A 15,258-nucleotide genomic window follows, 5' to 3' on the forward strand; every position below is an offset into this window, starting at 1 on the left:
TTTTCTTTATCTAGTGGAATAGTTTTGTTGTTTCTGACAGATTCAACAAAATGACCAGTGTATTTTAAGAAGTATAAGAGCAGGAGATTTTAGTTTGTTTTCAGGTTTGCCTTTTTTTTTTTTTTTTGGCTTTTTGTTTTGCATCAGTAGATGGTAGTCACTACAAAATATCAATTTACTAAAGTCCCAATGGTACAAATACCCTTCTGCCCATCTCCCCGCTCTTTGCCCCCCAAAACTCGAAACAACTGAGCCATGAAGTGTACAACGAATGTGGCATTCTGTAACTCAGCCTGATATATTCATTTAGCCTACAGTTTCACACCTATGAAATCAAACACACACAGTATGTGAGAAAGTTTTATCATTTTAGAATCAAAATATCCCTTAAAATATTTACATTTTACAGTAAAAAGGATAGCAAAACACAAAGTAATGTACAAGCTTAGGTATTCAAGTTTTTGAAGCATGGAAAATGGTGGAAGAAATGAATTTTCTACTACAAATCATATTTTCCAAGAATTTAGGTTAAAAATGCTTTCTTATTAAAACAAGTGCAGTTTAAAGCAATAACATTCGAGCAGCTCAGCCTTCCAATTTCTGGTCACAAACTGCTTCAGATGCTTAGGAAATACTTGAAAAACTAATGAAATACACTTGAATTATTTTATTGTACTACTGAATAACTTAAAAAAAAACTCTTCACACCACCGAGCATATTATATTTTGTTGTAACATGTGTGTGGATTCTGAGGCTTTGCTACAGTCTTTAAAAACAGTGCAATTTAAAAAGAAGGTTACTGTATGAAATTCACCTTTAAAATTATCAGAGCATCTTAAAACAGAAGAGAGCACAAATTACCAAAGGCAGCAACTATATTGCAGACTTGACTAAAGCCAACTTCATCAGCTAAGAAAATTTCTAAGCCTTTATTGCATATTAATAAAGAAATCTTTAAAATTTTGAATATACAGCAATGTAAAATTTTTAAAAATATTAAATTCCTACTTCTAGCGATAGTTGGTATAATGAAAAAAAGGATGAGTATTGGTACATCGAGTGGTACCAAAACACAGACTTGTTTCTGCAAAACACCAACACTGAATAAAAAAGATGGCACAATCCTAGCAGGCGTTTTTGCTTTTTTATACAAAGTTTTACGACATTACTCTAACAGTTTATTTAAATAGGATTTTAAAAAGACTGCCTGCATCTTTTTACCTTTTGCTTTTAGTTCTGTCACTGTGGTCCCTATGTCTCTCTCTGTTCTTTTCACTTTCTCGTTCTCTATGCTTCTCTTTGCTTTTCTCCCTCTCCTTATCTTTTTCATGAGCCTGTTCTTCACTTTTAGGCTTCTCCATCTTTTTTTCTGAATTTCTAGTCTCTCGGGGGCTTTTTCCATCAGCAGCCCTATCACTGTGTGGAGATCGCAATCTTTCTTTTTCTCTCTGTCCTTCCTCTCTACTCTTCCTCTCTCTCTCTTTTTCCTGGTTTCTGTCTCTGCGTCTATTTCTTTCAGAATCTTGCTCCCAGTATTTTTCGTTGTTCCATTCTTTTTCATGTCTGTCTTTCTTTTGGTGATGGGATTCACTGTAAAATCTTTGTCTATGTTGATCATTTTTTCCTCTACTGAACCCTCTCTCCAAATGCTGTTCTTGTCTGCCCCAAGGATCGCTGTGTCGTCTTTCTGGTCTCCTACTGTCTTTACCCTGAAAAAAATTTTCCGGCCCCAAAAATCTTGATTGTTTGTGAGCCACTGGTAGCCCTTGTGCAATGGGTCCGGCATAGTGTGGTGGCTGACCTGATAAATGAGCTACTGGTGGCCATGGCATCATTGGATTTTGAGGAAAGCCAAAGCCTGGAGGAGGAAGAAGTGGAGGTGGTAAGTGAGGAGGAAACCCAAACATAGGGTTGTTTTGTGGAGGGAAGTTATGAGGTGCAGGAGCCTGAAACTGAAATCCAGGTGGATTAGATTTAGGATGCTGAAAATTCTGCTGTGGAGGTCTAACAGATGAGAAGCTGCCACTTGTAATAGGGCTTGGGACTTTGGAAATAAATTCAGAACGAGAAGAGTTTTCGGTTTCAAAATGAGATGAAGTTGCTGCTGGTCCTCTTCTAAATGAGTTCACTGTTTCAATGTTTTGCATGAGTGCATCTTCCTGTGAGTGTCTGGTATCTTCCGCTTGTGATGCACCTGCGTTATCTCCTTTTGCTGCAGTTGAACTGTACTGCGTCTCATTGGTTTGCACATCACTCTGATACAGGTTTAAGCCCACTTCTCCAGAAGACTGTTTATTGTCTGGTTCCATTTGATCATTTCCTGAAGCATTCTGTCGGTCATCATTTCTGCTAACGTCTCCTTCCTTGCTTTCTGAAGCATTAGTCTGCTGGCTTCGTCCAGCTGCCTGTCGTGGGTCTCTCTTAAGATTAATAAATGGCGGTGATTTAGAGGTATTAGCAGTGGTACCTTCAGCAGAGCCTACATTAACATTATTTTCATTGTTTTTTTTCCCTGCATTTGATGAGGAAGAAGAAAAGCTGGAGTTTGTGGTCCTTCTAACTTCCTGTGCAACGTTATCCTTGTCGGATAACTGCCGCTTTGGGTCATTTTCTTTACTTTCTTCAGTTTCTTTATTCTGTGACTGAGCAGATAAATTTGCTAGAAATGCTTCTGTGGAGACATCTGGAGGTTTTCCCTTAAGACTCAGCCCTATCAAAGATCCAGCACTTCTTGCAGAACTTGAGCTCCCTACGGCTGCTGCATCCACAGTGACAGTAGTGTTAGTGGATTCTTGTAGATCATCCAAACCAGTCTTTGCTTCACTAACTTCAGTAGTTACCTCAGCAACATCCATGTTGTCTTCTTTTAAGGTTGCTTGTTCATTTAATAATGTTATGTCTTCACTGGGACTCGCTTCTGACTTGCTGTGTTCATATACCTGCCCTGTCGTACCCAACAGGCTTTGGAGAATATCATCCACTGGCAACGGTTTATTTGCTAGCTCCAGAGTAGAAGGCTGATTTTCCCATCCAACCAGGACTCCAGGAAGAAATCTGAGAGGCTTTGGTGGTTCATGTTTGGTACTTTCCACCAACGGTTCAATAACTGCTGGAACATCTTCTATATTAGATTGCTGAGGTTTATTTCTCTGCTTGTGCAGCACAGTTGTGAAGGAATTAAAAAAATCATTTTCCTCTTCTTCTTCTAGTGCCAACTCATGATGAGAGACTTCAGGTTTGTTTGGCTTGCTTTTCTTCTCTGGTGGCAAGTTACTCAAGGTACTTTCAGAAGCTTCATCCACAAAACTACTAGCAACACTTGCAACAGAAGTAATCTGCCTCTTCATTTTCTGCCGAATTATCAATCCCAATAATAAATTTGGTCGATGTATTTCAATCCCTGTACAAAATTGTAACAGCAATTTATCATCTCCTTATGTCTTGGTTAAGGCAATCATTTTAACAAAAATAACCCCCATACTCCTACAATATATTATAGAAAGTATTCATTTTATGACATTTGAAATTTCCATCATTAAACATAAACAATACTTAAAATAATCAAAAAATGTATTTCCAACATAAAAATTATGACTTCAAACGTTGCAGATTAAAATTGCTTTAGGTACTATATCGCCCAGTATAACTTCCAAATACAGAATAGGAGGCAGTTATATAGGACATCTAGTCACATAAGAAAAAGCACAGAAGTTAAACATCATGTTAGTCTAACACAGTCAGTGGTAGCAAAGCACAAGAGGGGAAAAAAAAAAAAGAGTAAATAGCACACTTGCAACCACAAAGTCTCCCAATCAATTTGTGTTAGACATACTTCTTCAAAGATTTACCAAGAGTGACTTTCCAAAATGCTTCCCTCATTCCAGGAAGCCACTGTGTTTCAAGGTGTACTATTAGCTAGCTCTTCACTGTATTTTGTTCTGCATAATTTAGGTTCTTATTGAGAGCCATTTCAGGATCTTCCTTGCCCACATGTTTTTTAAACTTTTCATGTCTCTTTTTTTTTTAAGGAAGTTTGGAACACTTGACAAAAAAGGAATTAGTACATTTCAAATAATGAGAAATACTATTTTAAAGTTACAGTATCAATTTGGAACTCAGTATGACTGCTATCACAGATCACTTGCATCACTGAATTTACTGAGATTGTAACTTACAAAGGCACCTGGGTTAGATGAAGAATGTAGTAAACATGAAACAAAGTCACAGACAGTAATTTTTTCAGCAATACTTTAAAGTATCAGAATAATCTTGCAATGGGAAATTAACATCTTTTCAAGGAAGCTAATATAATACTACAGAAAACTCATGACATGTTTGAACAGAATAGCTGGCATTTTTAAATTTAATTTTCTCTTATATTTCTGTTGTAAACTTCTTTAAGTAGCTTTATGATAATAAAGTTCCAAATTCCAAGCTGTACTTACCAGGCCCATCAAAAGGCACAAGATGATGTGGGACTTTATCTGAGGAACCTAAAGGGATGAGGTACAAATCTTTCACTTGCTTCATGTTATTGGCTGCTACACCATAACGTTTTCTACTGCTGAAATATGCAAACAACAACGCATAGGATATCTGATCCTCTTCAGTTACAGGGGTAAAGCGAACTACACAGATCTCCTGTTTACAAAAAGAGAGAGAAAAAGAGGGTCAGATACATTCTCCTATGAAATTTCAATTGTTTTAGTGACTGCTCTTTATTTAAAAGCACAGTTCAGAGGAGGAGAAAAAGCCTCCCCAAGAATGCAGACTAAAACACAGGAGAGACAAGGAGCAGTAACTGGGCCAAAAATAATTAAGGAAAACTGGAGAAAACAAATAAAAAGCATTTTGTATAAAAAAAAAAATAATAATTACCTTGCATGACCGAAAAGCCAACATTTTATCAGCCAGCTAAATAACAAGTTTTAGGGAAGCATGCCAGCTTCCAAGTAATTATTCCCCTCCCCACCCTTAACATTACTGGGGAGGAGATCTTTAGGGTGAACAGGATATATGCTAAACAGCAAGCCTTCAATATGTAAAATTCTTACCTTGGTCCCCGAAGCTTTGATTTTTTCTACATACTCCCAGACAGTGTGAGGTGAGATCCTGCCACCTACTTGAATACTATCGGGTAAATCCTATGAGAAAGGACAACAGAAATCTGAATCCAACATAAAAATTGTGGTAAATCCTTCATCCAGTATATGTTTCATATACTCAAAACATATTTAATTCTTTTCGTTCTGAAATTATATTTTTTTAAATATCAGTAGAAGTTAAAACAGTAGAAACAAATTAATTTAAATTTTGGATATTGAAATCAAGATTTTTCAGTGCAAAGTCAATGATCTGTACTAAATTAGTTATCACTCAATAGTGTTCATCTATACCTTCCCCAAAATATTTATTTCAGTAACATTAACTGCAAACGTAATTGTACTGTGCTCTACAAATACTTGTTATCTGTAAGATCAAACTGCTATGAGAGCCCCACAACTATGTATATAATAAACTTTCAAAATCTTAATCATGAGGGGAAAACATAACCTACACATGCATATATATATATAGACATAAAGTTGTTCTTGAATACTATCGAGTTCACTATTCACAAGCAACAAAAACAGACTTTCAGAATCATTTAGGAACACCTAAGGAAAACCAGTTTTTTGAAACAAAGCAGGAGAGTTTTGAAAAGCACATCATATTGGTAAAATAATCCTTTAGTATTAAAGGGTACTGCATGTCCTGCACTTCCCTGAAGATTTACAGCAAAGCAAAGACAATCACATTAATAGAAGTCCGTTTAATCAGAAAGCTGATGCATCCTGCATCACTGGCGAGAAGTAAAACTGAGCCTTTTGAGCTCTCTGATCTTTATTTTATGACATGAAGATAGCTACTATAAGCAGTTGCATCCTTTTCCTGCCTCTCAGACACTGAAGAGAACACTACATAAATTTTTTTCCTAGGGACAATTTAGTCTTACAATGGAAGGTCAGGACCAGAATTGCCACCAGATAGGCAAAAAGAAATATAAACAACCCTGTTAGGCAGAAGATGAGGAGACTTCTTGCACTGTCAACAGAAACCACCAGTAGACACTTCTCTTCCGAAAATTGGTATCGACTTGTTTAATGCTTTGAATTCAAAACCGAGCTACAATTTTCTCACATCTAATTCAGAAGATGGATACCACCGAGGCGGTTATTTCAGTAGCAATTTTTTTCCTACCTTTCCCTGCTACTTTATATTATAGAAGAGGCTCCATTATAAACAAAAAAAAAGTTCAGCTTTTATAAAACCAGCTTGGGAAACACGGCTGCTCTCCTCAAGAAACATTTTACAGTGAGATGAGAACAAAACATCTTAAAATATATCAAAGATCTTGAGTCCTGATGAACCACGGGTCCATGTAGGACAAACCAAAAAATACTTTACTTACAAATACATACCCTAACCCACAACCTCCCACAAACACTTTACTCAGTACAATGCTCATGCTTCACTGCCTTTCATCATTATACTATTATTAGCCTACAAGGTAAACAAGTTGCTGAAGTTAATAAATTAATTGTTCATTCTTCACAGTAAATATAAATACCTCCGTTAAATACTCAAAAGAGCCAGAAACTGGATAAGCCTTAATAACAAACTTTGCCACTGAAGGCATATTGATAAAACCCTTCCAGATGAAATTCAGGCGTGCCAGAAACAGACTTTCACATTCCACAGTACCAGGTGTTTCTGACCTAAAAAACAAAAAAACATTTTGTTTAGAACATGATATATCATGCAAGATAATGTAAATCATAATTTTTCTTTGTAAGAGAAATGACGTGTCATTAAGAATTTTCTTTTTCAGTTAAGTATACTTGAGGGTCAATGAAAAGAGACAGGCAGACAGCCATGTTTCTCATCTTCCAGTGGAGTACATATATGTTACATGAAGGACTGTCAGACAAGCAGCACATTAGTTCAGTACTGTATCGTTTGAGAATGGAGAATTTTAGTCCAAGAATTATTAAATGCTACTGAAAAGGACACACAAACACATATAGGTGCTACATACGCAGTACCATCTTCCCCTGCCACAGGGAGGAGGGTAGAAGACAACATACTGCCTGCTGGCCTATCTTCACCCTGCTTTCCTAGCTCCTACGTTTTGTTGCAACACTGCCTGTCCACCACCTAAATACCTGCATCCTCCTTCCTCTCCCTTGCCCTACAAGCTGGCTCCTCATCTCTTCTCACCCATGCATCACTTCCACAGCCTCTGTGAACGCTTCCTCCCAATTCCAGTATTATCACCTGTACAAAACAGCAGGTTTTCCCCGTTCAAAAAAAAAGCCTCAGTTCTGTCAATAAAGCAGCTGCAAGGAATAAGCTGAAAGACTTAAATAATTTCACAGGAGAGTGCTTCTCAGCCTGGGGGTTTCCTCATGGAAAAGGTTACAGCCACGCAACAACATGTTGGGAAATGCTGAAATCAACATATTCTAGGCATGCTATTAGCAGTTTTAAGTTAGCCACCAGTAGTACCAGATGTGCTGCTACAGTAACACAGTAACCTATGTTTCTTTCTGTCTACACTAGAAATTATTTCTTTGAATCTTTAGCAAGCTATTCAAAAAACAAAGTCCATGTCCTCGGTAAAGGATCCCACTGTCCTGATAAAGGCTGAATTCCAGCACGAACTCCAGTCAATTCTAAATAACTGGGAGTCGATGTTTTTCTAGCAACACCTTCCTCAAACCAGAAAAAAACCCCAGCCTCAAAAATTGCAATTCCCTCTTTAGTGGGTAGCAGAGTAGAGTGTGGAAGAAAATGAAGAGAGAGCTGACAGCAAATATGGCAAAACAACGAGCGTGCTGCTGTTAACTGTCATTTCTAGAAAAGTGTTGCTTTGAGATCTGAAACCAGCCTGATTTATCAGCGTAAATGCTCTGTTTAGAGCAATCTCAAACTCTCTAGCTGTATATATACACATACACAAACACACATTCAATTGCAGCACTGTGTGTACTACGTTCCTTAATAGCAAATATGAAACCTATACTCTGACTTCTTTAGTATCAACTCAGCTGCCTTTTTAGGCCTTGTTGCACCAGAAAATGTAAGGTAGTTTACTTTTCCCCAAAAGAAAATGTGGTAATTAGATGTTTGTAATCATAACAATATATGTAGTATTATTTATATAAATGCACGGCATCATTTACTCCAGCAGATAACCCCATTCCTAAGAAGAGGTGTACAACTTCAAGTACACAAATGGATTAATGAAATGCCATTAAAAAAATTAACTTTAGTCATAATAGCTTAACAAGATTAATAACATCTTTTATTTAAAAATACTGCTTCTACAGTTTATATTACTTTGGGAGAGGTGTGAATGATGATTTTGATGAGTCGTGTTTATCATCTTCCAGTAATTCTGAAGCTAAAATACTTGATGTTGAAGAAAGCGCATCTGCAATGCTCTCTGCTTCATTGTCTGACTGCTTCCGTGCAACTCCAACAGACACTTTCACTTTTTTTGCAGAAAGATCATCAGTAGGTGGTGCCATTCGGCCTGCAGAGAATGAATTGCAATGTTTTTTATTTTTTATTAAAGAAACAAAAGAGGACTTCCTCTGAAGACATGAAAAACGCACCAAAAATACTACATATTGCCATTGAAGTGGGATAGGATAAAGAAATTATACATTTTGTACATATTTATACAATGCATATATTTATACATTGTATATATTTATACATTATTATACATAAATACTGCCACTGTAATGGTATAAAGAAATGAGGAATCAACAACAGCATGTACACCCATTAAAGGGATTTCTTAGTCTGCAGTCTTTTTTTATTTTAAATGGACGACAACTTTATGCCAATAGCCTATCATTTTAATGTTGTCTCTTATATAAATTATTAAGTAAAACACTGTTTCCACATCTTTGTCAGCAAACCAGGGAAAAAAACCCATTTATTTACATTCTTGAGGTATACTGATATTTATGACTGAAAAGCATTATACAAGCATGATGTATTTATTTTGATATGCTTTTCAAAATTACCTATGCAGATTTTGCAGTTAAGATCAAAGAGATGATTTTTGTGTTGACTTGTGGTGTCTGGAGATGCAGATTCATTTATTTCTTTATCTTTTTCAGCTTCCTCTGACTTCTCAAACAACTTCATGTTAAGTTCCTAAGAAAAGTCAAACACATTTCAGTTAGCCTTTATTTCCTCTGTTAATATTCCTAATATTACTATCCATATTGTTCAAATATTTTATGGTATTTTCTTCCCTTTAGACATCATACTCTCCCTTCAGTTGGATAGCCTAAAAGGCTATCACAAAAATCTACAAATGCATTAAAAGAATGAATTGGTATACCTAAACATATTTTAGGTAAGATTTAGAATATTTTCTACTATTGACAGAATTCATCATACAGTCACGGACAGAACATGGAAAAAACAAAAAAACACCAGGCCCAGAAGTGAAAGTCAATGAGGATAAAAGAAAAATTAAACTCAAAACAGAACTAACATAAAATTAAAGATCTGAACAACAAAATCATAATACAGTTATAAAGTAGTTTGTTTATCCATGAACTAAATACACTGTGTTGCCATGTTTTCTTTTCTACCTGAATTTCCATAACTTCCTCTTGTTCTTTTATTGGTGTTTCACTTTCAATTTCTATTTCTCCTTTGTGAGTAATTTTTGTGATAGGTCTTCTTTCAACTTCCCTCTGCTCTTTCTCGATCATTTCAATTGTCTGTAAAAACCAGGAAGTTATTTATTTAGTTATTTGCTTCCATATAATAAAATTTGGAAATCCACAAATATAACAACAGAAAATAGGACTGCAATTGGGAAACCCTCTGGGGAAAAAAAGAATACATTCTTATTTTGCACATGTCAAACAGTTTCATAAAGCAAACACACAAGCAGAAGGTCTAACTTCACCTACAGTGCAGCGAGTACTTATCAGGCATGTATTTAAACAAGTTATAAAGCAGACCTTCAACACTAAATTTAAAGATAGGTAATTCTGATTTTCCAGGAGATAAATTAAAAAAAAAAAAGCATCACCTCTTTTGCCATAATAATATGGACAACATATGCTATAAATATATATAGATTTGTATCATTTTTCAAGAGCTTGTTTTTGAGTACATAAACCTAACACTCTACCTCAATAAAAACATTTAAATGTATTCTTAAAGTACTGGATGTGCTAATTCTGATCAGTGCTGCTGTTAGGCTCTGTCACAAAAAATAAACCATAAACCATTATTTCTAAAATTGCTTCTTAAATCACATTTTTACTTCTTAAACCAAAACCAGTTTGTGTTGGCTGTCCCAAATATTTTAACCCTGGTTTCATAAGAAAACAAGGATTCCATGATTGCTTTATCTGTCTGCCAAATACTTACAGTTACTTTTGAACACACTGGGGAAAACTTCAAAAAAAATTAGTCAGTACCAGTCTCAAAGTCTTGCTTAAATAGCAAAATGGAAAATACAGTCAAATGATACATTGCTATTTATTTTACATGTTGTATTCCATTTCAAATTCTAGAAATTTTGAAGTATACCTCTGAAATATTTAGGACCCTTCAGTAATTTTTGAGCAGCACATGCTTTTGTTTTGAAGCTCTTCCTCACAGCATTGGAATACTGTTTTGTATGGTCTGTTTTCAGTATTTTATTGATGTTTATAAAAATGTAATGAAGATGTACTACAGAAGATGGGCTTTAGATACCTGCAGCATAAATAAACTTCTCATGCCCTTCTAGGCCCTCAAAACAACTTTGAGATAACAGAATAATTCAACAACTGTTTTTGCACAGGAACTAGCAAAAAGTTGTCATGAGTCATAAACAGGCTTAGTTGCAATATGCAATGAAAAGGAAAAACCAGGAATAATAATGTTGCAATGCAAATCGCAGTCTCTGAAACAGCATCCCACTGTACTGAATCAGTTATCACTGAACGTTCTTTCATTCTGAGCACACAGAATTCAAGAGGATGAATTTCTATCTATTCTGTGTTACACTACCTACTCGTTAATATTTTATTGGAAGTCATCTGATATAACCCCCAATTCCTAGTATCATAAAACCCAAACACAAAATGCATACCAGTTAACACTACCCAAACGTTGTGCTTTCCAGTTCTATGAAGTGGCATATAAATACCAAAGATTTTGCCAACACAAATCCAGATGTTGTAAACTAGGAAACTTGATGCTGTAAACCAGATATTTCTAAGCAGCTGCAGTTAACTATCATTGGACTAACTGCCCAATGAACAGGGTAATATCTAAGAAAAAGGCATTTTGTATAAAAATAATACAGGTCCTTATCTTCCTGCTTCTCCTTCTAAACTGTCAACATAGCTATAAATATAGTGTAACTTTCTGTTTCAAGAAAAGTAATGCTCCAACTAACTTCATAAACTTCCTACATTTTGTTGGGGTTTTTGGGGGTTTTTTGTTTTTTTTTCTTTAGATTGCTTTTCAGAGTGACAGATAAAGTTTTCAGCTTCAGGTTTACTTCTTGGTGGGTGAATTGTCATGCCCCATCAGTATGCAAGTTATAAACAACACCAGTTCAGTTTGGTTTGTCCAAAGAGATCTCTCTCCCTTTCTAAGAAACTGGTGTCTTACAAAGCTCCAGCTAGAGCTTTAAAATCTTGTTGGAAATAAGGGCAAAGAAGCCTTCACTCTTGAGACAGAAGAAAGAAAGAGCAAGCAGCAACAAAGTTGCACAGCAAAGGAAAATGCATGGTTTCCCCCATTCAGGAATTTACTACACTACTTTCACTTCTGTCCTAACAACCCCTTTGGGTTTTGAATACTAAATAAATTATAGAGATCCTCCTGATTGGTCACAGTTGCTTTGTGCAACATGCATTCTGTTCTTTCTACATTCACTTAACCTGAAAACATAACTTAAATATGCTTAGGCAGTCAACTAAACAACATAAAGTTGACAAATCTCACGTGTCTGTTTTCTCTCTGTCTCCAAGCAGCCAGTTCTTTGGAAGCCAGTTCTTCTGGGCTCATTTTTATTAGATGGTCTGGAGTAACCTCTCCTTTCAGTACTTTCTTAAATAATATCTAGAAGAAAGAAGAAAAGTTAACTACTGCTATCAAGACAAAAACAACTCACAGCAGGAAATAAAGCAGAGAAGCAACATACAACATACTCTGTATAGCTATATGGATTGTGTGGTTTTGTAATTATCTCCCACTGTAGGAAGCGGTACTAGATTTTATAACATAAAAAGCTTAATTCCAGAGCTCCATTTATTCTACGTAACAGAATGTATCTACATACAGCCTTAATGTACAATTAATCCCAGATGCACAATTAACTGTTGTTCCAAAGGAGATAGTGAGTTTATGCCCACTGCAGCAGTAACTCCGACTTTTTTTTTTTGTAAAGGTGCAAATCCCCTGTATTACACAGCAGAAAACAGCTAGTATTAAAGAGGATGTCTATGCTTCTTGACTGACTAAACTGAATTCCTAGGGTAAAAAAAACCCACATAGCTTAGCAATATGAGCAAAGAGAAGCCAATGACAGAAGTTAGCCTGTTCATATAATTTACAGTTGGTTAACTGTTAAAATAGTATAGACAAAGCAACTTGATCAGAATAACTGATAAAAGGACAAAAGACAAAAGTTGAGGAGGTGCGTATGATGTTGAATAACGGGCTCATAGAAAGCAAAAAAGAGAGTGAAGACCAAGCTTGAGAGATCTGGGTATGAAAAAGCACAGTGAGACAAACTACTGGACAGAAACAAAAATAAGTGCAGTAAGCAGGAAAGAGTTATGGGGGGGACAGGGACACCCAAACAACAGATCAGTGGTAAAAACAAACACTTAAACTAAGCAAGCTATATCCACTACACTTTGAAACCCTACTATAAAAAGTACACTGGGAGCAAGGAGTTGAAGAATTAATGATGGGGAACAAGCAAAAAAGAGCACAGAGAACACTGAGTGCACAAAAGGACAAACAACATCAAAGAGATGGGGAAACCTACAGGTAAAAATAACAAACAGGATCAATTGTGAAAGGATTAATCATGTATCTACACAGAAGACTGTTCCTTTCATCTACGGCAAACAAAGGATTTCTGTAAAGCACAACAGACAAATAATACATACATTATTTTTAGGATCTTTTAGATTGAATATTAAACTTCTGTATTTGTTCTTATACTTTGAGTCAGTGTCCCGAAAAAAAGAAAACAACTCTCTTTCAATCCTTGTGGCAACTTTTGCTGCTCTCTCCTCAGGAATCTTTAAACTGGAGTCTGTCAATCTGTGAAAGAACACAAAGGAAATTACCAAATACTTCCAAAAAAGTAATATTTTTTTCCTCTGCCTTCTGAAAGAAATTAATTACAAACACAAATTAATAATTTTATTTAATAATATATCTTTACCTTTTCATCAAAATTTCCTTAAGAGACTGCTTGACACTTTGTCTTATCTGATCAGCAGAAGGTTTGGAAGCTGGCACAGCTGGCAGGTGTGTTGCGCTAATGGATCCTTTCTCATTTTTCTTTTTCTTAATTTCTTGTTTCTCATGAACACCTATCAAAACACACAGAGTTAAAAATTGTAAGCTACTCAAGCCACCACTATAAACTTTTACTGTTGCTGGATGTCATGAAGTTTTGTTTTTAAACTGCTAAGAATTGACCTTCAAGGAGAAGGAATGGACTCACAGAGTGGTTGGTTTGGTTTTTTTTTTTTCTTATTTGGTTTGGATTTTGTATTACATAGATTAATCCAGAAAAAACTGAGCAGAAACAAACAGGACTTTTGCTCTTTGACTTAAGGTATTTTCTTCTACACCGAACCAAGATGACCAGTGCTTATTAGGATTAAGTAGGATTTTTTTAAGTAGGATTTTTGACTCTGAATTTTTGTAAAAGCATAGATTAATTTTTCAATGTGTAAACTGAGAAATAATATACTGGGAACCACTTACTTTAAGCATATAAAACTTTACTTTAAAACAGCTTTTTTCATTAAACTTAGCATTTTTGTATCTGTTAGCCATCAAAATTATTTCTACTATTATAATCGCAGCTTCTGATTCAGGTAACAGACACTCTTAAACAAGACTTCTATAAGGTTTGTGTCATAAATAAAGTAAGTAATGGAAATTTCTAATCAAATTAAAATCATTAAAGCAAAAAACCCAAATTCCTTCAAACTTTAATTTTCAGGATATCAACTGAAAGCTCATTTGTCTCAGCACATGAACATGTCACTAATTTAGAGCAGTAGCCTTCTATTTATGAAAGCAATGGAAAATAAACAATATTAATTTACTCACTTTCTACTCCCGAAAAAGAAACAAACTGAAGACTGATAAAGATCCAACTTGACTGTTTGATGGCAAAAAGAAGTATTTCTTTATTATTATTTTTACCTATTGAGTGCAACTTAAAATGCATTAATATCAGAACAAACTAACTACATTTTCAAGTAGCTATAAAAAAACAGATTTTCTTTTCCATCAGGCAGACTGTGTGGTTGGATCATCAACCCTTTCATTAATACAACTATGATCCCTGTCAAAATTACTGATTTCCCCTTCCTCATCAGCACAGTGGTACAGACCTGAGACAGTTGTTTGCCACTCTGCGCTGTGATCTCAAGTATGAATATGCTAGGTTTGTTAAGTAAAGCAGCTCTAATAATGCTTTTATTTGCTCAATATATTCTTCTGTTCATCTCCTCCTCAGAAGGAGGATGAAGAACTGGACTAAAACCTTTCAAAAAAAGTAGCGTGAGGGGGTCAGGGGAAAATGGAAAACCTCCACATGCCAGTAGCATTTTGGCAAAGTTTCAACCATCTGAAAACACAGTCCCGTCACAGGGAAGTGATGAGCAAGATTAGCAACAAAGAATAAAACTATAAGTATAATTTAAAGTAGTTAAGAGATTAAGACTAATGTGCTGCTTAGTAATTTTATGCTGATTGCCCTAAATGAGACTGCCAAGCCCCCCCTCTGTTTAAAAATGATTTTTATATTAACTTCTATTCTGAAATCATCACCATAAAAATCTTTTTGTCATCCCCTAGTTCAATAAATATGTTTTGAACAATTCAATTATTTCATGGATGAAAAAGACTCATTTCACTCCATGCAGTTTGCAGTTAGAAAGGATGTCAATTATTTTGTGACTCAGAATTTCGAAGTTGAA

At 35.5% G+C, this 15,258-nt stretch overlaps 1 protein-coding gene across 1 annotated transcript in view; it reads right to left on the reverse strand.

The window, feature by feature from the left end:
* Window positions 1–387: 387 nt before the first annotated feature.
* PHF3 (PHD finger protein 3) overlaps window positions 388–15,258 on the reverse strand; it is a 45,105-nt gene continuing 30,234 nt past the window's right edge. The window contains exons 6-15 of the mRNA XM_059832246.1: window positions 13,482–13,632; window positions 13,201–13,357; window positions 12,026–12,142; window positions 9,661–9,792; window positions 9,082–9,214; window positions 8,384–8,579; window positions 6,612–6,759; window positions 5,056–5,145; window positions 4,447–4,642; window positions 388–3,401 (exon numbers count right to left, since the gene is read on the reverse strand). Coding sequence (XP_059688229.1) covers window positions 1,219–3,401; window positions 4,447–4,642; window positions 5,056–5,145; window positions 6,612–6,759; window positions 8,384–8,579; window positions 9,082–9,214; window positions 9,661–9,792; window positions 12,026–12,142; window positions 13,201–13,357; window positions 13,482–13,632 — 3,503 coding nt within the window. The 3' untranslated portion in view covers window positions 388–1,218. The remainder of the gene's footprint in view (window positions 3,402–4,446; window positions 4,643–5,055; window positions 5,146–6,611; window positions 6,760–8,383; window positions 8,580–9,081; window positions 9,215–9,660; window positions 9,793–12,025; window positions 12,143–13,200; window positions 13,358–13,481; window positions 13,633–15,258) is intronic.

This window comes from Gavia stellata, chromosome 2 (genome assembly GCF_030936135.1).
Source record: "Gavia stellata isolate bGavSte3 chromosome 2, bGavSte3.hap2, whole genome shotgun sequence".
Taxonomy (NCBI): Eukaryota; Metazoa; Chordata; class Aves; order Gaviiformes; family Gaviidae; genus Gavia; species Gavia stellata.